This window comes from Nothobranchius furzeri, chromosome 15, assembly GCF_043380555.1.
Source record: "Nothobranchius furzeri strain GRZ-AD chromosome 15, NfurGRZ-RIMD1, whole genome shotgun sequence".
Taxonomy (NCBI): Eukaryota; Metazoa; Chordata; class Actinopteri; order Cyprinodontiformes; family Nothobranchiidae; genus Nothobranchius; species Nothobranchius furzeri.
In genome coordinates, this window is record NC_091755.1 from 41,373,072 (window position 1) to 41,395,951 (window position 22,880).

General features: G+C 42.8%; 2 protein-coding genes and 2 long non-coding RNA genes across 17 annotated transcripts in view; 3 read left to right on the forward strand and 1 right to left on the reverse strand.

The window, feature by feature from the left end:
- Nucleotides 1–2,986, forward strand: part of LOC129164710 (uncharacterized) — a 9,277-nt gene extending 6,291 nt beyond the window's left edge. For both annotated transcript variants that reach the window (XR_008564214.2, XR_008564215.2), the window contains one exon: nucleotides 2,403–2,986. This is a non-coding gene — a long non-coding RNA (uncharacterized lncRNA). The remainder of the gene's footprint in view (nucleotides 1–2,402) is intronic.
- A 982-nt stretch (nucleotides 2,987–3,968) lies between these two features.
- Nucleotides 3,969–11,172, forward strand: lemd1 (LEM domain containing 1). 13 transcript variants are annotated; one of them, XM_070545228.1, is made up of 11 exons: nucleotides 3,970–4,597; nucleotides 7,746–7,845; nucleotides 7,925–8,032; nucleotides 8,146–8,219; nucleotides 8,340–8,405; nucleotides 8,485–8,628; nucleotides 8,751–8,829; nucleotides 8,936–9,027; nucleotides 9,144–9,221; nucleotides 9,882–9,973; nucleotides 10,081–11,172. In XM_070545228.1, exons 1-11 carry the CDS (start codon nucleotides 4,415–4,417, stop codon nucleotides 10,337–10,339), a joined length of 1,275 nt encoding a protein of 424 aa, XP_070401329.1. In that variant the 5' UTR covers nucleotides 3,970–4,414; the 3' UTR covers nucleotides 10,340–11,172. The 13 variants fall into 13 exon arrangements, with proteins under 13 accessions (XP_070401332.1, XP_070401329.1, XP_054601649.1 ...); XM_070545229.1 differs by having other exon boundaries at nucleotides 3,974–4,597; nucleotides 8,146–8,210; XM_070545222.1 differs by having other exon boundaries at nucleotides 3,976–4,597; nucleotides 7,925–8,074.
- A 114-nt stretch (nucleotides 11,173–11,286) lies between these two features.
- Nucleotides 11,287–13,222, reverse strand: LOC129164709 (uncharacterized). Its single transcript, XR_008564213.2, has 2 exons — nucleotides 13,083–13,222; nucleotides 11,287–12,956 (listed from the first exon to the last, which is right to left on the reverse strand). It is a non-coding gene; the product is annotated as an uncharacterized lncRNA (long non-coding RNA).
- Nucleotides 12,707–21,378, forward strand: pm20d1.2 (peptidase M20 domain containing 1, tandem duplicate 2). The gene is made up of 13 exons (XM_015967218.3): nucleotides 12,707–13,030; nucleotides 13,130–13,213; nucleotides 16,424–16,659; nucleotides 16,734–16,820; nucleotides 16,899–17,032; nucleotides 17,138–17,257; nucleotides 19,606–19,681; nucleotides 20,011–20,072; nucleotides 20,152–20,230; nucleotides 20,319–20,390; nucleotides 20,468–20,633; nucleotides 20,716–20,815; nucleotides 21,040–21,378. Exons 1-13 carry the CDS (start codon nucleotides 12,730–12,732, stop codon nucleotides 21,167–21,169), a joined length of 1,647 nt encoding a protein of 548 aa, XP_015822704.1. The 5' UTR covers nucleotides 12,707–12,729; the 3' UTR covers nucleotides 21,170–21,378.
- The last annotated feature ends 1,502 nt before the right edge of the window (nucleotides 21,379–22,880 follow it).

Genomic DNA, 22,880 nt, shown 5'->3' on the forward strand with positions numbered 1-22,880 from the left:
AGTGGACATCCTGGACTTTTCCAGCCTGCCCTGTTGATCCTTTTCCAGCCCACTGAGACCAAATTAGATGGTTTTCACACCACTGCCTCAGGAAATAACACCTGTTTCGTTCTACCAGGGTCAATTAAAGTTTATTCCACTCAGAGCGTAATGATACCACATGCCACTGCTGCTCACACCGGACTGAGTCGTTTTATTACAAAGACCACCTGCTCGTCCTCAATTCTTGTTGCCACACAAGCAGAGGTAAAACCAACGCGTGCACAGCCGGGACATCTGTTCGGAAAAAGAGGAAACGGCCGGAATCGCAGGTGAAGGTGATCGTGAACAAAGAGAAAACACAAGAAATCTGCTGGGAGGGAAACACTTTTCACAACTTTACGTATCTCGGGTTCCAGGTTGGCGAGTAAAAATAACAAACCTTCACTTGAATGTTCTTCCACTGGAGAAGCTGTTAGAGAGGAGGGTGTTCGAGCCGATCCAGTGTCCTGAGAGGGCTTTTCCAGCTCTCCTCGTCGCTGTTGAGTAGTCTTCAAGGGTGTTAAAGGAGCGTTCAACCTCCTGACTGTAAAAGCTCCAACAGCTCCAGACTCTCACCTCAGATGCATTTGGGTCTGAAAGGGAAATGAAATGTAGAATTCACTCTTTTAGATCTCAATGGCTGCTGTTGCAGAAAACTGAATAATAAAATCTTGCAGAAACACACAGTTTTACTGTCTTAACTCACACACACACACACACACATCTAAGCTGCTGATAGTTTCGTGGATAAAAAAAAACAGAGTGATTGATGTTTTCTAACTAAAATTCACCACATTGGATCAATTCCCTTTAAGTTAATCCTTGCTTTACATCACCATTTGTCATATGACGAAGTGAAACTCCATTTTCCCAGGAATGTGACAGAATTCTCGACATTCTGATGCTTCACGTTTCAGATCAGCAGGATGGCATCTGAGCTGTTTTAGAGAAACCTGAAAAAGCCGTCTGTTTTCCGGCTGGCTTCTGCTTAATGAGGCGATGTTTTGACTGCATTCAGGAGAGAAAATTATGCAGAAGATGTGTTTATTCAAAACCAGAAGCAGGTTTTATTAGCCCTTTGATGCATGAATTATGAAATCTTCAACCATGACTTTTTAAATATTTTTTTCATTAATCTTTAGGTGTGAATGAAACAAATTTCATATTTACATATTTTTTGTAAAATGTAATTTACAAATAATTTATTACATGTCCACCTCAGTGGACAGCGTGCATTCTGAACATGAAATATGGTGGCTTGACTTACTGAAGTCCAAATGGAGGGGCTCAACTGCAATAAAGTCTTCAACAGCTGTGCTTAATAGCAAAAATAAATAAATAACAATTTTAAGTACCTGTCCGCTGTAGTGACCATTATGCATCAAAGGGTTAAGATCGCCCAGCAGGAACAGCTCAGGATCTTAGTTATGCTAATGCTAGCGTCACATGGCTCATTAGAGACAATAATTACTGAAGACACGATCCATGATGATCAGATCTCAGGCTCTCCAGAAATCCTCTCGTGGACACGTTTGATTTGAAACCATCTTCAGACATGTTGTACAAGTTTCAGACTGACTTTTTCTCACCTCCTGATGTAAAACATGCCGTTATTTATGGTGTGAACTTGTCTGATGTGATGTTTGCATACTTCATGTAAACATCGGACCTGTGCACCGGTTTATGTGTTACTCGGTTACTCCGTCTTTCCCATCCAGGATTAAATAACAGCTAAACTCTCATTTCACTTCAGTGTTGAGGTGTTGCATCAAAAACTGAAAACCTAAGAAAGGGTGACCTCTGCAGGACTCACAGGTTTACCTTTTCTAAAAGCTAAAACCACCAACGAACGGTCAGAAGGTCTGGAAGTGGGGAGCAGCTGGGGTTTTGTGGTCTGTCTCCAAACTGAAGGAGAAAACAGCGTTTCAGGCCACGGTGAAGAGATCTATTCCCTTTTTTCATTTTTAGTGGAGGAAACATCATTTTATTTGAAAAGTTTATTCGCAAAAAACAGATTACTCAGTTTTCATAAATAAAAAATGACACAAAGCCGTTTTTGGTCAAAGCAGTTTGGTGATGCTAATCAGAAAAGGCTTCAGGAGAAGAACACACTAATTCCAAACAGGGAGACCACAGCCAGGATTTGAACCTGCAGCCCTCTTGCTCTGAGGCAACAGCGCCACCATGCATCCACTACACCAGAAGCTTTAACACGTATTCCATCCACAAGGGGGACACGCTTCACATCCTCCGTGGCTCACTCAGGTCCACTGTCAATGTCTGCACCTTTCCAACCGGCTGCTGACTTCCACACTCGTTTCTGTTGTTTACAAGTACAAATCTGTACCAGTAAATATAGGATTCTCCTCATCTGTTTACAGGAGACGGAGCGACCGCTAGAGTCAGAACCAGCAGCATGCACCTGAACTAACACACACCGGGAGGCTGCAGCTATCTGATCATTGGTTGGAGGGATTCATAATTTCACTCAACTAGAGGCTCTGGCTCACACGTGTCACACCTTCAGTGGGTTCTTGTGGAAACGGTCACATCGACGAGTCTCGAGTGCTTTTATTAAAGATAAAGCTAAAGTGTGGGCAGCCTGTCGCGGTGACCGTCCTCCATCGTCTGAATAACAGCTGGACTCTTTCATTAAAGACATGAAATCATTCACCACAACCCGTCAGCCATACATCTATCTAATCAGTAATTAAGTCAGACTGTTTATTAAAATGTTTTTATGGTTCTAGATGGACTTTTCTCTGCTCTGACCCAGTTCCCTCGTGAGAAAGTGTTGTCTTCGAAATGATCGTTTATTCTGTTCAGACTCGTAGCTTTTAGTCTGATTAGTTTATCTCAGCACAAGTATCGTTCTTTAACTGTAGCTGATGTGTGAGCAGGAGACGCCTTTGTGATCGTATTATGTTTATTCATGACAATAAAAACCCGTTCTCTATTCAATGAAGTTCAGGTAAAATTCTGATTTACTAATTATTCATAAAGAATGTTTGTTGTTTCCTGCTTATGTAGTCCTGCTGATCCAGCTGGAAGAAAACCCTTTCTAAATAAAAGCTCAGGTCTCAGGAAATAAAAGGAAAAGATGGTTTTTTATTACTTGTTTGGAAGTTTAACTGAATCATTAGTTTCAAACATGAACTAAAAAGAAAAGTGAAGCTTTTTACTAAATAGTAAAACCAGTTCCGGACCCTAAGCTGTGAACTGAGCTCCGGTCTGGTTTTATGGATCATCATCCTTCACGGGCCCGGATGTAGCCATGGGCAAGGAGGGGCAATGCCCCCCTAAAAATAGTAACTGCCCCCCCCACCCCCCCCCAAATGCGATGACATGTAGAAATCCCACATTTGAAAAGATCTGATGAAAAAGGGTCAGAGTGCTCTCTCTCTCTCTCTCTCTCTCTCTCTCTCTCTCTCTATATATATATATATATATATATATATATATATATATATATATATATATATATATCACTCTATAGATAGATAGATAGATAGATAAAAGATTAATGTAGCCCCAATAGGGAGCAAGCCAATGTCCTATTTGTGCCGGTCCCAAGCCCGGGTAAAGGCAGAGGGTAGAGTAAGGAATGGATCAAAGGAAAAATAATATATATATATATATATATATATATATATATATATATATATATATATATATATATATATATATATATATATATATATATATATACATATATATATATATATGTATGTGTGTGTGTGTGTGTGGATAGAAGAACTGTAATGATGATAGCATAGTATTCTATGCATTTTAGGGATTTGGAGGTATGTGACACCTGGAAAATTATTTCCCAAACCTGCCCCCCCCCCCTCCCCCCCAATATTCTACCTGCAACCCCTTTGTAGGGCTGGCTAAGTCCGGCCCTGTTCCTTCACCTGCTCCAGCTGTTTAATGCCAGATCACGTTGAATTACTGAAATAATCCTAGTAAGAACAGCAGGTTTCTATAGAATCTGTTAACACTCGTTTCTTTTTTATTCAGTTCTACAATTAACAACATTTCAGGTGTGAAGTATGAACCTTCATACATGTCACATTTGTTCTGATTCTGCTGCACCAGTGAGGATCTTTTGGTTTTCTGAGCGAAACGAGGGTTCATTTTTATTTTTAAATGTGAGAATGTTTGATGAAACTTGGTTTTATTTATAATAATTAAGGCATGAATTACATAAAGTTAGCTGTGCTGAACGCACACCTAGCTGCCAATCACCCCGCTGCAGCAGCTGTTCTCTATCCACGCGGTGATTGAGGCTCTCGGGGAAGCAGCAGCGGGGTTCCTCCGTGCAGCTCCAACCTCCGGTGCTCCGGACTCCAAAGGGAACGCTTTAAACCGTCCTCTTTTTATCTGCTGCGACATGCCGCTCACCGAGGAGCCGGTTCGTCCTCTGAAAGTGTCCCACCACGTGCAGCAGCCTCCTGCAGCCAGCAGGAAGAAGGGCGATCTGCAGCAGCAGCTGAAGCACATTCATCTGAGTCAGGCTGCAGGTTTCTCCAGCGATGAAGACGATCCAGAGCAGGATGGAGCAGTGAGTGGATCGGTAATCTGTTTTAAATGACGTTGCAAGGATGGATGAGGCTTTTGTTTGTGCAAAAGATAAGTAGAACAGTAAAACAACAACAATTATAATATAACCAATTAAAGCACATGCACAAAAAGAGTGCGCATTAGCTTACTTAATCCTCTCCTCTACTCCCAACTAATGATCTCATTAGCTCATTGTTTAGTTCAACCTACAAATAAAGTTTGGTACATTCATGTTCCCTTAACCTGTGAATCCAGATTCTTGCACCATATGTATATAAATAGATCCCCAGCACACACTTAAAGCTCCTGTTCCCTGTAGAAACCAGATTTCTGCAGAGCTTCAAACTCTAACATCACTTGGACATCCTCTCGGTCTCCAGACTCCACATGCAGATGAACACAAAGACTTTACTGTTGTATACGCGTGTTTGAATTTCAACTACCCTCCTCATTCGCACCTCCACCTCTTCGAGGAGGCTTTTACTCAACGGTCATTCAATGAGCCTTACGAAATATTAAAACTAAAGAAAATATAAAAGATTGAAACATAAAAAAGATTAAAATGATTTAAATGCAACTGCTCAGCACTCGGGTGGGAAAAGCTACAGAACCATGCAGCGTTCAGCAACCGTTTGAGACCTGCCTGCTACGGTTGGTGCAGGTCTGTTGGTGGGAAAATGCCACTTCACCGAGTTTAGGTTTCATTCTCTTCACCACTGGCCAGACCCTGCAGATCTAAGAGACCTACCAAGATTAAACATCAAACATATCAGAGTTGTGACTAGTGCCCAGCTTATTTAATGACTTGTGCAGCTTTGAAATCCATTCTATGCTGAACTGGAAGCCAATGCGAGGTCCTGAGAACTGGCGTTTTAGGAATGCCGCCCAGCGAAAGCAGTGCTACAGTAATCAGCCCTGCAGGAGATAAAGCAATATACACGTTTCAAGGTCCTGACTGGACACACTCATGAACTGTAGCTGTACTCTTCTGTTTTCTATTCTGCATACATGTCTGAAAATGAGTGCTAAGAAGTGATTTATGTATATGAAACCCTTATGGGACAGGCCTCCTGAACCCCTCCCATGAGACATTTCTGTCCTCTAGACCCACGGCCACCTGCCACACTCTGTTATGTGCACCAGCATAAGCAGCCCCACTAAAACCCGAAGTCATGTGATCGACTATTTAAAAAAAAAGAACAAGAATTCCACTGTAAACTGACCCAAACTCACTTATTATTGACATATTTATTTTAGAGTTATTATTTGAGATCAACCAGTTAGATTTTAGTTTGTTGTTTTCTTCTCCAGCAGAGAAATGTACAAACTATTAACCAATGTTGATACTCGAGTACTTAATAAAATCTTCTGCAGATTGTTTTCTTGCAGCTGTAGAAATATTTGGCTGTTTTTGCAGTTAATTAATCGAAGCGCTTTACACAGCCGAAGGAGGCTTCACACAGCTTTAGCCCTTTTAGACAAAACCCCCGTGCAGGCAAATCAGAGTAATGCTGCCGCCACGGTGTGTCTCATGAACGTTTAGGCATGGCATCGCGGGAATTTTACGGCATTCGGTCCACTATGCTTGGTACTGATATTACCGCAACGCCAGACTTGTGAATGCATATTATGCTTTGGTGCAACAGAGAGAGGTGTCGTAATCACCCGGGGAATTACTGCCGGGCGAGCTCCGGCAGGAAACCGTGTTGAAAATCTAAGTAAACACTGGTAAGTTTCACGTAAACAGAATCGGCTGAGATGATAAACCGGCTCAATGCAGATCACCTGGAGATTTTTCCATGGATGTAATAATAAAGCATCTGAAGTGTAGGGAGGAGTAGTGCCATGAATACATAAACATCAAGATTTTGAACTTTATTCTAAGACTCACAGGAATCCAGTGGAGTTATGGCAGACTATTGGGCCATTCCCATCTGTACCGGGTCGGCCCGGGCCGGGTAGCGTAGGTTGTTTACATATCTGGGTGGCCTGGTATTTTTCCGGGCCAACCAAGGCTCATTCTCAGCCCTCTTCTCGAGGGGGTCTGCTTCAGGCCGACCAGGGCCAACACACCCACTGCTGACAGCAAATCCACACCTTCCATTAGAGCAAGCCTCTGATTGGTGGGTAGAATCAGCCCACATGGGCTTAAGGCAAGGATGTGTGGAATCAACCGGGCCAGGCTGGGGCCGACTGGGGCTACCCGGCCCGGGCCGACCCGGTTCAGATGGGAATGGCCCAATAGTGTTGGAGTAGTCCAGCCCTGAACTGAAAATGGCATGGATGCAACTGGTGCGTGTGGCGATGAAGGCCTCCAACGTGTGTGTGTGTGTGTGTGTGTGTGTGTGTGTGTGTGTGTGTGTGTGTGTGTGTGTGTGTGTGTGTGTGTGTCCGTCCTCCTGGGAGTTTTCCATTAATGAAAGCTAATCTGAAAAAATGCATGATGCAGCGAAACCCATGACCTCTAGTAACGTCTGCGCTTTTATGTTTGTACAAAAGCCTGCCGGAACGTTCCGTGGTGAAACTGCTGCCTAAAGGGCCTCTGGCCAGTGGTTCAGCTGCAGATTGAACATTTGGATTCATAAAAGTTGATCAAGAAATTCCAGCTGCTACAAACTCTAATCCCAACATTTAGCCAGAGCTAAAAACATTTTATTATAGTTCCAGGAGACAAAAGATTCTCCTTCCACAACAATTTCAAGTAAATCAAAATGAGACATCAGTAGAAATTTTTTACAAAATGATCATTTAAAAATATTTAAGACTGTTAGTTGTGGATGTGGCTGATTTATGATGATCTGGTATGAAGTCTGGGAGGATGTCACATCTATAGATGAGCCACAGATTATTCTCTGTGAAATATCTGAAACCTTTATCAGCGAGCTCAGTCTCTAGCTCAAGCACCATCAGGCTCCACCTTTTCGTTAATGAGTTTAAACATTTAGAGACCAATGCAGCCGCTTTCCTCTTTTCTTGTCCCACTTTGCTGTGTTGTTTGGTTTTCATGGAAGTTCTGGTTCCAAACTCTGAAGAACAGTAAATACTGAGCAGCATCCACAGATAAAAAAATGTTTTCTTTTCATCGTTCATTACTGAAACCTGCGGCTTTGTTCACATCTTAAAAATGTCATCTATCTACTTTTCTGTTTTTGCACGCTGAGGATCCAAAAGAGGCAGAACGGCTTGACCCAAGTGACCTGACTGACGACGCTCTCAGGGTTACTCTGCTTAAATATGGAGTTAAACCAGGACCCGTTGTAGGTGAGACTGTTCAGGTGTAGTATTCTAATCATTTATAAGACGTCCCCACTTTTACATCTCTGCGTCCGATGCGTTCCAGCGTCCACCAGGGCCCTGTATGAGAGGAAGCTCCGGACGCTGCTTCAGCCATCTGGGCCGGAGGAGCTAAATGAAGCTGAGATTGGGATTCTGTACTCGGATAGTGAAGGTGAAGAAGAAAAAGATGAGAGGCATGAGGACAAAGCATCAGGTGTGAGCTGCCGTCTTTATTTGGGTTCATGGTTGGTTTTAGGGAATCCTCCATCTCATCTGGTTTCACAGGTTCAGAACAAGATGACCGGGAAGCGGCGGAAATGTCGGATCAAACCAAACCACCAAGCAGCAAGGTAAGTCCGGTGCGTTTGGAACCAGACTCACAACTTTGCATTAATGCATAGAGAATGTTGGAAAACCCTAATTCCACCAAGGCACCTTTACGTTTGTAAAGTGAGTTGGAATAAGTGTGTGTTTTCCAGGGAGATTTGCTCGTTCAAGAGGGCGACTTTGTTTACTCGCAGTGTTTTCTAGTGTCGCCGAGGCTGGTAATTCCTGCAGATTCTCTCACTAAAGGGTCCGATAACAGGAAGGTGTGTAATCATGTGTTTGGCCCTGTGTGTGTAGCGTGCTGATCCTTCCAGAAACAAAGAACCTAGATCCAAGTGGAGTTCCAAGAATGCTTTAAAACCACCAGAGCGGACTCGGACTCTCTGCTCACAGATTCCTGCAGGGATTAGTAAAACGTCCTCCACAAGATTAAGAACTGGGGTAGGCCGGTCTTACTTAACTTTTAGTTTCCACGTTTCTGGCTTAGACAGCCTCTGATTTATAATTAAGCATTAGATGATTTACATTTGTCGCGGTCATCGTGCTGATCTAAAATGTTCCAGCTGCCACCTGGACCTCAGTCAGTCACATCCAGTCACTGTTCGTCACCCGAGGCCTTCAGCATCACTCAGATGGTCAAGGAGGAAAGTTGCAGGCTTCTAAACTCACGTTGGACAGCTTTTCAAACATCTATTTGTTTTTTTTTAATTATGTGCATCTGTTTCTCAACATGAACTGTTGTTTGAACAGCAGATGGAAATTCGACGCTCGCTCTCTGCGAGTTCAGACAAAGAGTTCAACAGCAGAAGTATGCTGGAGCAGAGCCCGCGGTCCTGCAGGGTCGGTAATCAGATTTGGTCACAGGGGGTTAAAGGGTCACTCGGGGTGGAAACCACTTCAAACCACAAAAATTAAGTGACGGTTCTTGACTTTGTCCTTTCCTGATTAACATGCAGCTTAAAGACGAGTTCAGACCCGTGGACCGGCAGCTGTACCACACCCCCTGGAGTTCACCTCGTCGACAGGAAACAAAGGCATAGACAGTTTATTTATTCATTGGTTTCACTTAAACTGGGCAGGAGTTCGCCACCGGTGAGAGGATGTTGGTCTCTGAAAACGACGTAGAACTTAAGTGTCTTTAATCACCACTAATGAGGTTTTGGTTTTATGACTAGAGCGAGCGAGAGAGACATCTTTGGTGTGCTCTTGCTGTGTTGAAATTCTAATTCTATCTTTTAGTTGGTTTTAAAACGCAGAGCGCTTTTATTTACCTGCAACGTTTCATTTGTCAGGCTGACGAAACCGGACCTGAGTTGTAAACCTTTGTGTTTTAAAAAGAACTAAAAGATGGAATTAGAGAGACATTCCACATTTATGTGTGAACTTCCTGGTGTTTTCCAAATGATCAGTCCCATAATTATAAAGACTTTATGCCTTCCTGTTGAAAATGTGCTTATAATATTCTACACCGTAACACGAGAAGGAAGTCATGAATAACTTATAAATTATAAATGCGTTTTGTATTTTCTTGTTGACATTCAGCGAGGTCTTCTCTGAGTCTGAAGGGTTTAAACGTTCCTTCTGCCACTGATGATGGGTGCAGACCTGAGAACCCCTCGTCCTCGGGTCTTCTGTCCCTTTGGTCTCTCCCTTCACTCTGAGGTTACGGAGTTTTCTCCTCTGGTTTCATGCAGGCTTTTCATTCCTTCCAGCTTCCTCGGGAACCCGTACAAGATGTTTTGAAAGATCTCTTCCCAAACACCAGAACCATACCCACGGGGCTCTAGTAAGTGTCACACATCAAAAAACAGTTCAAATACGTTTCAAGGCTCCTGCTGATTGAAGAACAATGAATATTACATTTGGATTACCAACATTTTTCTTGAATTTCAGCGCTGCTCCTCGGAGACCCATCAAGGGTGCAGCTGGGAGACCCGTCCAGTTGGCCTACCCTGACCCGCCTGTCAGTCCCACCACCCAGGAGAGGCTGGAGGTGCAGCACCGACTGGTTCCAGCCTACATACAGATTCTGGTGTTCTTCACGGTTGTGTGCGTCCTGTACTTCATATATGTAAATGTAGGGGACCGCAACCCCGGTTTGGCTTTGCTGGAAAGTCTGAACCAGTGGTCCGAGGGTGAGGAGGGAGTTTAATGTCATGCTGAAACTCAATCAGACTGTGGACAAGATAAATAATGTTAGACATGAAGCACATGGTCAGGTGGGATTCTGTGGAAAGTTTCTAAACCATTATTGTGCCTGTTGTAGTTAGTTGGGGAAACCAATCATTTCTGATGAGACTGGTGGGATAAAAGCTCCTCTGAAAGGGGCAAAGGTCAAAGTGGACGGCTGTCAGGCTAAAAAGACTCACCTCTAAACCGGTTTAGTAAAACGTTGTTTAGAAACAGCATTTGAGGTATCAATCGCATTATTACAAATTTCACTTTCCATCATTATTTACGTGTAATTCCATGTAAAGCACACACACAGTAAGCTGCGACTAGCCGTAGCATCATAAGTGCTAGAATCATCTAACGGATGAGGAAGAGGGAAACTTGGGGTTTTGGCGCCACTCGTATCAGCCGTCTGCTCATTTGCTCAGGATTAATCTCTGTTTCACCAAACGGAAGTTGTTCATAGAGCTGTCTGCAGCAGGTGAGATGTTTGCTCATTAGCTTTGTGCCACAGAGCTCCTCATTCAAGGTCTGATCACGTGTGTCAGTGTGATTATTTGGTGGGGAAGTCATAATGACCATGTCTGATGACGTAGTCGGGAAACATCTTCCTCAGAAACAGAAGGACAAACCTTCAGGTTCGTGATTTCATACTGTGTCCTATTTACGTTCTGCTGTGTGAGCTAGCGCCAAAGCACTGTGTGAGGTGGAATTAAACCAAAGTTTTAAGAAACTAAATGTAATTGTTTGTAGCATTGGGGTTGTGTTTTGATATGAATTTGAACTGTTTTAATAAAGGATGTTTGTTTCATAGTTTGTCACTTCATCAGCGGAGAAAATAAGTTCTGGTTATTTAATAAAAATGACTCAAGTTTACTGAAAGGAGTTAATATAATAATCTTGCAAGAAATGAAAGCAAATACAAAATTAAAAATGTTTTTTTTATTTAGCAAAGAGGAACTATACATCAACAGAACAAATATACAATACAGTAGAATACATGTTAACATTCAACCAGGGGGCTTAATTATTCAAATATATGCAAAGATCCACAAACATCACTTGTTTGAGGATCTTTTTGTTCAAGTGTGAAATTAAATAGTTTTGCATCTTTAAAAAAAGGAGGAAAATATGGTATCTTACTAGCAAATTTAAATTTATGGATATAGAATTTAAGAGAATTAAGTTTTAGAAAAATACTTTTGGGACTTTAATAAAAGTAACACATTTTCCTTAAAAATATGAATAATAAAACTTGTCTTAAAACCTTTGTGTGATAAGGCAGTACCAAAAAAGACGAGTTAGTTTCTTAAACGTCTCTTAAATTTTACCATACATATTACTTTGCAGGGTAAATTTCATGAAGAATTTTCTTTGTTTGCTTTATTAAATATTTATTGGGCATCATCCATACTGCCTTCCAGTTGATATCCAGAACATAGCGATGTTCCCTGTGAAACGGTAGCTTTTTGGAACAACCTGCACTTGTTCATTGCTGTTCTTGTATAAAGCAAAATCTCCCCACTGCTGATTAAGTTGGACCTGCAGTGTTAGTTGTGTAGGTGGCAAATTATCACCGTTTTAACAGCATTAAAGTTCCTGGGGGCATGGCATTCAGCACCATTGATGATTCCTGGGGACTGACGGGCATGGATGTAATTTTCACTTTAGAAGTGTGTGTGTGTGTGTGTGTGTGTGTGTGTGTGGGGGGGGGGGGGGGTATCTTTACATTATGCTCTAATGGGAAACAGGCTTCAACACAAACGGTTGTTTTCCGCTTGGTCCTAGAGCTCAACCAGTGTCAATTTAATACAGCATAATTCTGTTTTTGGATGGTAAAAAGTTCAGGGGTCAAAACTTGACTTTGGAAAAAGTGTGTGTGTGTGTGTGTGGGGGGGGGGGGCATGCCCCCCCCCCCCCCCCAAATTGCGTCCATGCTGACAGGAAAGCTGTATTTTGAGAGGAATTGGTTGCAGCTGAGCAGCTTTCCAGTAGGAGTCCACTCTGCACCAAAGTTGGTCTGTTTTTAAATAGGAGATCTTATAAAACTGTCATCAGGCACCAGTTCAAAGGTAGAAATAAAACTAGTCCAACATTATTAGAGAAATGTCTATTTCTGATAAAGCCTGCTTGCATCTTATCAATATCTGTGTCCAAAATGTTTTCAATCATTTAGGCAAGTATTAAAACCACCAGTTTCCAATCATATTGATCTTTAGTTATTAATTAATTGGGTCTTTGGTTTTGGAATAATGGTTAGTAAACACTGAGTCAGTGTTGGAGGCAGATTGTTATTCTCTACTCTGAAGACATTTAAAAACCTTCATTTTATTATAGCTCCACGTGCCATTTAGAGGTTTAGGGTTAAATATGAGTGGACCAGCAGGTGGCTCCAGTCTACCCAGCACAAACCCCGTCTGTCTGTCTGTCTGCTACCTGCTCCCACCACACGCTACCATGACAGAGTCAAAGATGAGTACAATCTGGATTGTGAAGCTTGCTGTTTGCAGCTTGCTCCTGGCTGCATTCGTGTTATTCTCCATAGCGGCCATCAGGACTTTCTCCCTGGACGTAAACGCGGGACTTCAGCTGGCTCGCTGGGAAAAGACGGACAACATATCTCTGGTCATCCAGCAGCACGACAGAGAGCAGCTGTTAGCTCGCTTTAAAGGTAATTAGTTTTAGCCAGGAAGCTGACATAAGCGTGGCGTTAGCAGACCGACCTGCTGCCGGCCTCTCAAAGACGGGATCTGATGTTTTTTCCACCCAGAGGCAGTCCGGATCCCCACGGTGTCTCAGGAGAGCGGAAGCAACGCGTCAGCTCTGCGTCAGTTTGATGCTTTTCTCCGTAAAGGTAACCCTCTCACCTGTAAACAACAGGACTGAAAGTTATTCACTCCTCTTAATACGCCCACGTGCAAAATGTTGACCGCTGTAGTTCCGCCCCAACAACGTGACTGTCCTCATCACGGACTAATAACGTGACGTGTGTTGTTTACATTGAGCTAGCTACAGCTAACAGCCTTTAGCTCCACCCTTGTGCATCCAGTCGTGTTTATGTCTATTAAACCTAGTCGGGAGGTGCTGGTACTGGAGATAAAAGATCATAAACGAAGTCATATCGTTTCTTCTGTGTTTATCCGTCATTTATCACACAGCGTGTCTCCATTCATTTACCAAACCATTATCTACGCGTACTAGCAAGGGCGCAGATAGGATTTTCTAACGGGGGGGACAAAGTTCCAATGTACCCTCCCCCAAACACATACACTCACACGCACGCACGTACACATACACAAACAATTGCAAGAGCCTTAACTAGAGCTCAGTCAGTTTGTGTAATTTCATCCAGTGGCTTACGTAAAAACTAATACTATTATATACGTGTTTGAAGCCATTGTGCAATGGAACGCTGGCAACAAAGCTCTGCCTGATCAACACTATCCAAATCAGTCATTTGTTATTCTCCCAATCAATTACTAACCAAAACCTCCTGCTTTATGCTAAACATGTTTTGTTTAAATATTAACTGATTTTCAGCATACCAATCTTTTAGGGCCAGGCAATACATCAAAAATGTATCGTTATCAACATTTCTCACCCTTATCGAGATAATTGTTCCCATGTCAATAAATTTGTTAATTTAAAAAAATGAATAGATGCGTGTAGGTTGGCAACGTTCGTGTCCCTTTAAGAAGCACGGTACGTGTTTACGTAACACACGTGACAGCCACATCTAGTGGACAACATTTGTTTCTGTGCAGATCAAACCCCCCCCCCCCCCCCCGGTCCCCCACTGCGCACCTGTCATTTATATTGTTAAAGGTTAAGAAAAACAATTTCTATCCGTTTAATGCTTTTAAAACGTCACTTTTTCATTCATTTATCAGCACGATGAAGGTAATATTCATCATGTTGTAGTACACTCCGGTTAAGCCAGCCTCCACTCGCTGATTCACGGTAAAGTGAGCCCTCGCTCGATTTTGTTAGGCGCATGCATTCAAAGCTTTATGGTAAAATGTCGGGCCGCTGTTTTTCAAAATATAAGCCCATCTCAGAAACATATTTTCTGACTGATCATTTCAAATAAACTGTCCTAAAAGAACTGTCCTAGAAGATAAAGTGGAATTCAAAAGTTACAAAATTTTAACTGGTGTTTAAAACATAGAAAAATGGTGGAAATGCCAAAAAAGAAAAAAAAAGTCTTGACAATCCAATATGTTTCTCTGAGTCCATAGTGATTTAATGCGGTATTAGTTAGGGGTTGCATGACTTAATTTTTTTTAAAGTCGACTGTCAAGTAATGAAAATCGAGTTGACTTTGACTAGTCGTTGATGACGTCATACACCTGTAGCGGTGTGTGTGTGTGGGTGGGGGGGTGGGGGGGTCGGTTGGTTCGCTGGAGTTTTTTTGTCAATTAAAATTGCGCCCACATTTTCAAAGTTAAACACATTTCTTTTAACAACGGTAGTTTCTGCTTCAGCCCCCCCCCCCCCCCCCCCTGCACGCGGCCCCAAACTCACTGATACGCCTTCAGCCTCTCGGAGTTCCTGCTGCTCTAATCATTAAATAATTATTTCATTTTCTGTTCTGATTACCTTCAATGGTGTCTGTTGCAACCAGCAGGTACAAAACAACCTAACTGGTTTTTATTTGACTATTTTTCTGTCCTGTCTGTTTATTATCTTCCTGCATCTCCTCTCAATCCTTAAGAGAAACTAGGCTACTACATGGGTTCATATATATTCACCTCATGAGTTACCTTTGAACTGCAGTTCTAAAAGACCGACCGCAAAAACAACGGAGTGTGCGCCGGCCACATCAGTGAGGTGCGTCACCAGAGGACAAAACAGGTGATGCGCCCTGCTCCACAGCAGCGAAACGCATCGGGCACAAATAAAAGACAGAAAACATAAAAGGAAATGAGCCGACATGAACAATCGCGTGTTAAATTTGTTTTTGAGGTGGCGACACCTGATTTGATAATGTCACTGTGGCCGTGCTCAGGACGCAGATGTCTGGAGCGCGTCAACAGTCAGAGCTTTGCATGCGCAAGCTGGTTAAGGTTAGGATGGGGGTGAGGAGAAGGTTAAATTGTAAGAGAGTAAAGGTCACAATTTGGTTAAATGTCCGTTTTACTGGCGGGTGTCAGTACCGATGCTCTGGCACAGCGCGTTGCCTCCCGACGCGCAGGAGCTCGTCACCTGCTGTCTTACGTGGCAGCGACTAGTCGATGACAGTCATAAAAAGTCACTACAGAGCAGTGAGGTCGACTAGTTCATACAACCCCTAGTATTAGTATTCGATGATCTCTGGTTATTTGTGTGAAACTTCATTCAACAGCTTATTTTTAATGTATTGTTAAAATCTTCACTGTTGTCAAAGTTATAAAACACCCATTTTGAAGCTTTTATGGCAAATTGTAGGACTTTTCTTTGTGTTCGTGATTAATCAAAGGCTCTTGAATTTTTGGGCAGCAGTAGCTCAGGAGGTAGAGCAGCTTGTCCAGCAATCAGAGGGTTGTAGGATCAGTCCTGGCTTATGGCAGAGAACTTGCTGTTGTGTCCTTGGGCAAGACACCTAACCCACCCTGCCCGCTGGTGGTGGTCAGAGTGCCAGCACTCAGCAGCCTCGCCCCACCCCCATCAGTGTGCCCCAGGGCAGTGGCCACTGTACAGATTATCACCTCCAGCGTGTGGTTGGATGAATGATTTACTATAGTGTAAAGAGCCTTACAGGTGCTATGAAAGAGCAGGTCATTTATCATCATGAACAGAATAGTAAGCTTTTATTGTTTGTCAAAAGGCAGCAACTTCAGAGAAGTTATGTTAATATTTCGGTGAGTAGATAACTTAAGAAAGTCAACTCTGGTAGTTTTTAGCTGATTATCTGATATTCGTTTTAAAACCAATAAAAGTGAACATGTAGGCTGCATTTTTAAAAGTAGGATTTTGGTGCTGAAAGGAGAGATATTGTAACTTTTTAACAGCACACACTCTTAACACTCCAACCAGGAAACTGAACACTCCCCCGCCTGAGAGGGTTCTCATTGTTCTTTGTCAGCCTTCCCTACAGTCTTCTCCTCAAGCTTGGTTCATCATGAGTTGGTGGCTAATTACAGCCACCTGTTTCGGGTGCAAGGATCACAGCCCGACTTGGTGCCATACCTGCTGCTGGCCCACATTGATGTAGTACCTGCCACAGAGTCGGATGGCTGGGAGGCTCCGCCTTTTTCTGCCACAGAGATTGATGGCTTCATCTATGGTAGAGGCACCATAGATGACAAGTGTTCCCTAATGGTAGGAGAGAACCAGTCGGAGAGTTGTGTATTCTTATGAAATTCCCACGATGACCTAAACTTTTCTGTTTCTAGGGAATACTTCAGGCATTGGAGTATTTACTAATTAAAGGCTACATGCCACGCAGAGGGTTCTACATTGGTTTGGGTCATGATGAAGAAGTAAAAACATTCATAAAACTCTTGTATTGTTCACTTTGTCATTTAAAACTTCAGGTTGGTCTCGCGTCTCATTTATAGATTAAGGGGTACGAAGGGGCGATGAACATTGTGCGAGTGATGAAGCAGCGTGGTGTGAAGCTGTCTTTTGTCCTGGATGAAGGTCTGGCAATTCTTGATGGGATCATCAGTGGTCTTGAAGGACCTGCTGCTTTGTGAGAAATTTTCCAGCTTCATATTTATTTTGTAGCTTTTGCTCTGTTAAAAATCGTCAGCAAATGAAAAAAAAAGACAGGTTTGATTTTATGTATGTTTTCCAGGATTGGTCTCACTGAAAAGGGACAAGCCAATGTGAAGCTTAGTGTGTCCATGCCTCCTGGTCACTCCTCGATTCCTCCCAAAGAGTCCAGCATCGGGATCTTGGCTTCAGCAGTCAAAAGGTAGAAGTTCCAGTTCTTCTGCACTGTTTTAATGACTTCATTTTCACTTAAGGGATACTTCAGACTTTCAAAGCATGTTTCTTTGCATCAAAAACAGGAACTACCTTCTAACCATTGGAAAGAAATTCATGACATTTAGTCTGTTGGCACATTCCTCAGTTGGATAAATGGGAAAAGCTTTTCGTAACCAGCCTAGCCGTTCTCCTAATTTGGCAGTATTCCATTTGCTTTAGCTTGGCATAAACAATAAAAAGTGAATGATAACAGCAAGCATTTCAATCAATCAAATTTAAACAGACAGCTACACAAACACGTGGCCACTAGGCTTATATCCAGTAGTTTTTTTTGAAGGAGCAGCATAAGATGAACAAAAATGGCAGAGTACATGCCAGATGAAGTAGGTATATTTTTTTGGACTCGTGCATCATGTCCGTGCGTCTAGTGGTGCTTTAGCTGTCTGAAGCCGATCGGAGGAGAAAATCTCTGTTCCTTTAACATGGGTTTCAATGAGACAGAATCAGGGTCTCTCCTCCTTCTAAGGTTTCTAGAGAAAGAACCGAAACACTTACAGATAAAATGAAACCCATTCTGGAAAGCTGAGAAAAATTCCTACATTTTGAGATATAATTTGTTGTGGTAGTCCAAACGGTCTGGGGGTAGTAAAGAGTTGTTCACAGAAAGATGTGAAGTTCAAAAGTTAGAGTGCGGGATTTTCAGTTTAGAGTGAGGAGAGACATTTTTTTTAAATTTGAATTTTCTCAAACAAATGAACCGTACGACCACAATGTTTGGAGTACAGTCAGAAATTATAGCTCAAAACGAAGGTATATTCGTTAGCTGTAAACCAGCGTGTGTCTCATTTCAATCGGACCTACGGTTCTCTCGGTACAACACCAGAGATGGAGCAAAGGAGGGTCACCGCTCCTATCTTTCCCCATTATAATTTTTGTGAATTTTTCTGAAAATTTCATGTCGTACCTCAACTTCTACCTGCGATTTTAGAAAAACCGTAAAAGATATCAAAAAGCCTCTTTAATATGTTAAACAGGAAAGTCTTGTGAGTTTGTTCAACTTTGAATGATGTCTCTAAGTTAAAAGGAACCCAATAAAGTTTTGGATAAAAAAAAGTGATAGGAATTTGCTAAAAATTCACCAATCCCATTCATTTCAATGGGAAATTTTTCTTAGAAAAAGCTTAATAACTCAAAAAATTTTAAAGATATCAATGCCAAAAGTAATTGCCAGAAAGAGCTTAACGAGCTGAACGTTTTGAAATAAAATTGTAGAAATAGTTAAATATTTGAAGGAGTTGAAAAGGTTCAAAATGTATACAGAAGCAGAATAAGAATGAAGAAAAACAGGAAAACAATAGTTTGACTGCTTAACAGCATCCATCCATTTTCATCCGCTTATCCGGAGTTGGGTCACGGGGGCAGTAGCCTAAGGCGAGAGGCCCAGACTTCCCTCTCCCCAGCCACTTGGGCCAGCTCTTCTGGGGGAATCCCAAGGTGTTCCCTGGCCAGGTGAGAGACATAGTCCCTCCACCGTGTCCTGGGTCTACCTTTAGGCCTCCTTCCAGTTGGACGTGCCTGGAAAACCTCACCAGGGAGGCATCCTGACCAGATGCCCGAGCCACCTCAACAGGCTCCTCTCGATGTGGAGGAGCAGCGGGTCTACTCCGAGCCCCTCCTGAATGACCGAGCTTCTCACCCTATCTCTAAGGGAGAGCCCAGCCACTCTTCGGAGAAAACTCATTTTGGCCGCTTGTATCCGTGATCTCGTTCTTTCGGTCACTACCCAAAGCTCGTGACCATAGGTGAGGGTAGGAACGTAGATCGACCGGTAAATCGACAGCTTCGCCTTCTGACTCAGCTCTCTCTTCACCACGACAGATCAGTAAAATGCCCGCATCACTGCAGACGCAGCACCAATCCGCCTATCGATCTCACGCTCCAGTTTACCCTCACTCGTGAACAAGACCCCGAGATACTTAAACTCCTCCACTTGGAGCAGGACCTCATCCCTGACCCGGAGAAGGCATTCTACCCTTTTCCAAGTCAAGCCCATAGACAGATGCTTAACAGCATTCAAACAATTAAAGGTTTATAAAGGCATATTAAATTATGTGTGCATGAACTGCTATGAAATAGTGGAGATTATTGCTGTCTTTTGAAGATGGCAGCAGCCATGCACTTTTATTTCCAATGGAAATAAAACTTTTTCCCCAAACCGCTGGTCAGACTTGGTTAAGCTTTTACACAGAAACACGCTCTAGAACGGCTGAATTATCCCTTTTAGACATCTTTGCCAAAGTCTCGGCACACATTTACCAAATGTTTTGTCCTCAGACTTGAGGAGAACCCTATGCCACGACTGTTTGGCCTTGGTCCAGAACGTGAAACCTTTGAGCATTTGGCTCATAAGGTAGGAAAACTCCATTCAAATTCTATTCAATTCAAAGACACTTTATTAACCCCAGAGGGAAATTAGAGTTTCAGTACACACAATTCTGAGATCAGACATACATGCATAGACACATGACAAGAATTGGTGACTGTGGTCATTCGCAACCCGAGTCGCACTACCTTAATATAGATCAGAGGGGTTTATATGAGGATTGGTTCAGGTGGAGGGAAAAAAGGCACTTCAGAGTTACCCTCCACAGGGAAGGCAGCTTTGCTCTGCAAAAAACAGTGGTTTGTAATATTTAACTTAACACGATGTACTTACACAGATGCTGATCTTTCATTTAGTTCAAGCTCCCACTGAAGTTCATCATGTCAAACTTGTGGTTGTTCTCACCACTCCTCAGCAGGTAAGGAGCCCACACATTTGGATCAGAACATCCTCTTCTGTCTATGGGCTGACCTCTAAGGCACTCGTTTGTGTTGCAGAGTTCTGGAGAGAAAACCAGACACGAATGCTTTTGTAAGGACAACAACAGCTGTAACCATGTTTAATTCAGGAGTAAAGGTAGGGTTGTTCATATAAAACCGCTGATCATCACGTCACCCCCCCCCCACCCACACACACACACACCCATACGAGTGACTTGTTTCAGGTGAATGTCGTCCCTCCTCTAGCTGAAGCTTTTGTAAATCTACGAATCCACTCGGCACATTCAGTACAGGAGGTAGGATGAGAAGTTTGATTCCTCTTGTCTAGATGATCTGCAAACAGCCTTTGAGATGATCACTATAAAGCTGTCAGGTTTTAGATGTTATCCAGGAAACGGTGGGGGACGAGAGAGTGAAGATCCAGCTCATGGATGGATTCGAGCCGCTGCCTGTCAGCTCATCTAATGAGAGGAGCTTCGGCTTTCAGATCATTAAGAAAACCGTGTTGGACACGTTTCCCACAGTTACTGTTGCTCCAGGTACAATCGAGATATACTTAACTGTTTATGCTGTAAATAATTTAGCGTTTTGAAGTATTTGACGGAATTTTTTAACGTGCAGGCATCTGTGTGGGGAACACAGACAGTCGACACTTCAAGGACCTGACCGGTGACATCTATCGCTTTGCTCCTGTCTGGTTTAAACCAGGTGATATTCAGAGGTAAGAAATGAGAAGTAATAAAGTACTTTCAATAAAAGCTTGTGTGAAATAGAAAAACTGAATAGATGCTTGGACAAAAATAACCTTGTTCATTAGTTTAGATGTCATTTTAATTTCTAATTTTCAGTAACTTCAAACTATTATGCAGTAAGAAAGCTAAGAATAAACCTTGGAAACATGCATAACTCGCCACTTTTAAAACAGCGTTATTGTTCTTTTTTCAGGTTCCATGGCTTAAATGAGCGGATCTCCAAAAAGAACTACGAGGAACTTGTCGTATTTTACTTTAATCTGATACAAAACTGTGACATTCAGAGTCTCCCTGAGCCACACAGCTCTGTGCATGAACTCTAAGGAACCAGGAAAGTCGTCTGAATTTTACTGGGATGCGACACTGTAAACTCACCTGAGTTGACCCGAATCAAAGCACAATGAATCTTAAAGCTACTGTATGTCAGCGGCACTGGATGGGTCCAATGGCACTGACTTTGTTTGATGTCATTAAAGGTTCAAAGTGATTTAAATCATTGGTACTGGTCTATTAAAAGTAATAATGATCTTGATCTTCTGTTTATTTTTCTTTTGGCAAATAAATTGACTTTTTAAAGCCTTCATATAGTGAAAGAATCACCAACAGTTGCTATTGACCCTTTGCACTGTAGCATCATGAAGGTGCTCTTAGTTTGTAGCAACGGTCACATTTACCCAGCTGGGTCAGACTGAATTTTAAAGCCACAGATTAACCCGGGAGTCATGATGTCTGAAGAACATATCACCATATCTGCTGCTGTTCCGTCCCAGAAGAAGGACACTTCAAGGGGGCGAAGGTGGCACAGGAGTTAAGTGCTCGCCTTGCAATCGGAAGGTTGCAGGTTCGAGCCTCGCTCAGTCTGTCGCTGTCGTTGTGTCCTTGGGCAAGACACTTAACCCACGTTGCCTGCTGGTGGTGTTCGGAGGGACTGGTGGCGCCAGTGCTCGGCAGCCTCGCCTCTGTCAGTGCGCCCATGGACGTAATTTTGGGGGGGGGACATGTCCCCCCCACTTTTTCCAAAGTCAAGTTTTGACCCCTGCACTTTTTACCATCCACAAACAATATTACGCTGTATTAAATTGACACTGGTTGAGCTCTAGGACCAAGCAGAAAACAAGTGTTTGTGTTGAAGCCTGTTTCCCATTAGAACATACTGTAAAGATACCCCCCCCCCCGTGTCCCCCCCCCCCCCCCCCACTTCTAAAGTGAAAATTACGTCCTTGAGTGCGCCCCAGGGCAGCTGTGGCTACATTGTAGCTCATCCCCACCAGTGTGTGAATGTGTGTGTGAATGGGTGAATGACTGATTGTGTTGTAAAGCGCCTTGGGGAGTTCCAGGACTCTAGAAGGCGCTATATCAAATACAGGCCATTTACCATTTAATATAAATAATAATATTAATAAACTCTTTGACTTTATTACTGTTTATTATAATCATAAATAATCACTTGGTTCAGTATAAATGTATTTTAATTACATGAAATGAATTATTATGCTTTGGGTATAATTATGGTTATGGTTGATGATCAGTAATGTGTGCTCAGCAAATCAGAAGGTCAGCTTCCACTTATCCATCCAACACAGCGAGTTTATCCAGAGTAAACGGTAACTGCCGTTACATGTTTTTGACTCATGACCAAAGCTTTCTTGCTGAGAGTGGGCGTGTTCTGAGGACTTTGTAAAACAAACTTCCAGCAGCTTTCCCGTCAGTTCGTGAACCCACCACCATCACCGAGGAAGGGAACGGCCGTCCCTAACCTTCACCTGCTGTTCTGTCACGCTGATAGAATAAGCTTTGAATAAATGTAACTGTAGCCAGCTGACGCAAAAACTCCTTCAGAGTATTGACTTGGAGACGCAAATAGTTCCACCAGTCGAGTGACCCAAGGAGACATCTCAGGACCGATTTGGTCGTGCCAGAGGTTTTTCTACCAACCTCGTGCCTGGAGGAAACCATCTCCACCTGGACACTTCGGATCCAAAAGGGGGTCTTCTGATTGGGTAAGGTAGACTTCGACAGATTGTGTTTGATGCT